At 63.3% G+C, this 294-nt stretch overlaps 1 protein-coding gene across 1 annotated transcript in view; it reads right to left on the minus strand.

The window, feature by feature from the left end:
* Positions 1–294, minus strand: part of NGFR (nerve growth factor receptor) — a gene marked incomplete at its 5' end in the record, with an annotated part of 1,822 nt that overhangs the window by 1,223 nt on the left and 305 nt on the right. The window contains one exon of the mRNA XM_010137938.1: positions 216–294. Coding sequence (XP_010136240.1) covers positions 216–294 — 79 coding nt within the window. The remainder of the gene's footprint in view (positions 1–215) is intronic.

The raw sequence follows: 294 nt of genomic DNA on the forward strand, positions 1-294 counted from the left end.
CCCACCCTGCACCCCCACTCTGCTGCCATCTCCCTCGTTGACCCCTCAACTGCCTGATTTCCTGGAAATCCACCTCCCAGCCACCCCACCCAGTCCCCTTCCCTCCCTCGCTGGTGACAGCTCCGGCTGCGGAACCTCTGAGGAGGGGGACACAGCCTGTTTCCCGCTACCCAAACCCTCTGCCATGACCCCTTGGTGCTGCCTTGGTCCTCTACCTTTTGAAGGCGATGTAGGCCACCAGCCCCACCACCACGGCTGCCAGGATGGAGCAGTAGAAGGGGCTGAGGTTGTCGG

This window comes from Buceros rhinoceros, unplaced genomic scaffold, assembly GCF_000710305.1.
Source record: "Buceros rhinoceros silvestris isolate BGI_N320 unplaced genomic scaffold, ASM71030v1 scaffold21690, whole genome shotgun sequence".
NCBI lineage: Eukaryota > Metazoa > Chordata > Aves > Bucerotiformes > Bucerotidae > Buceros > Buceros rhinoceros.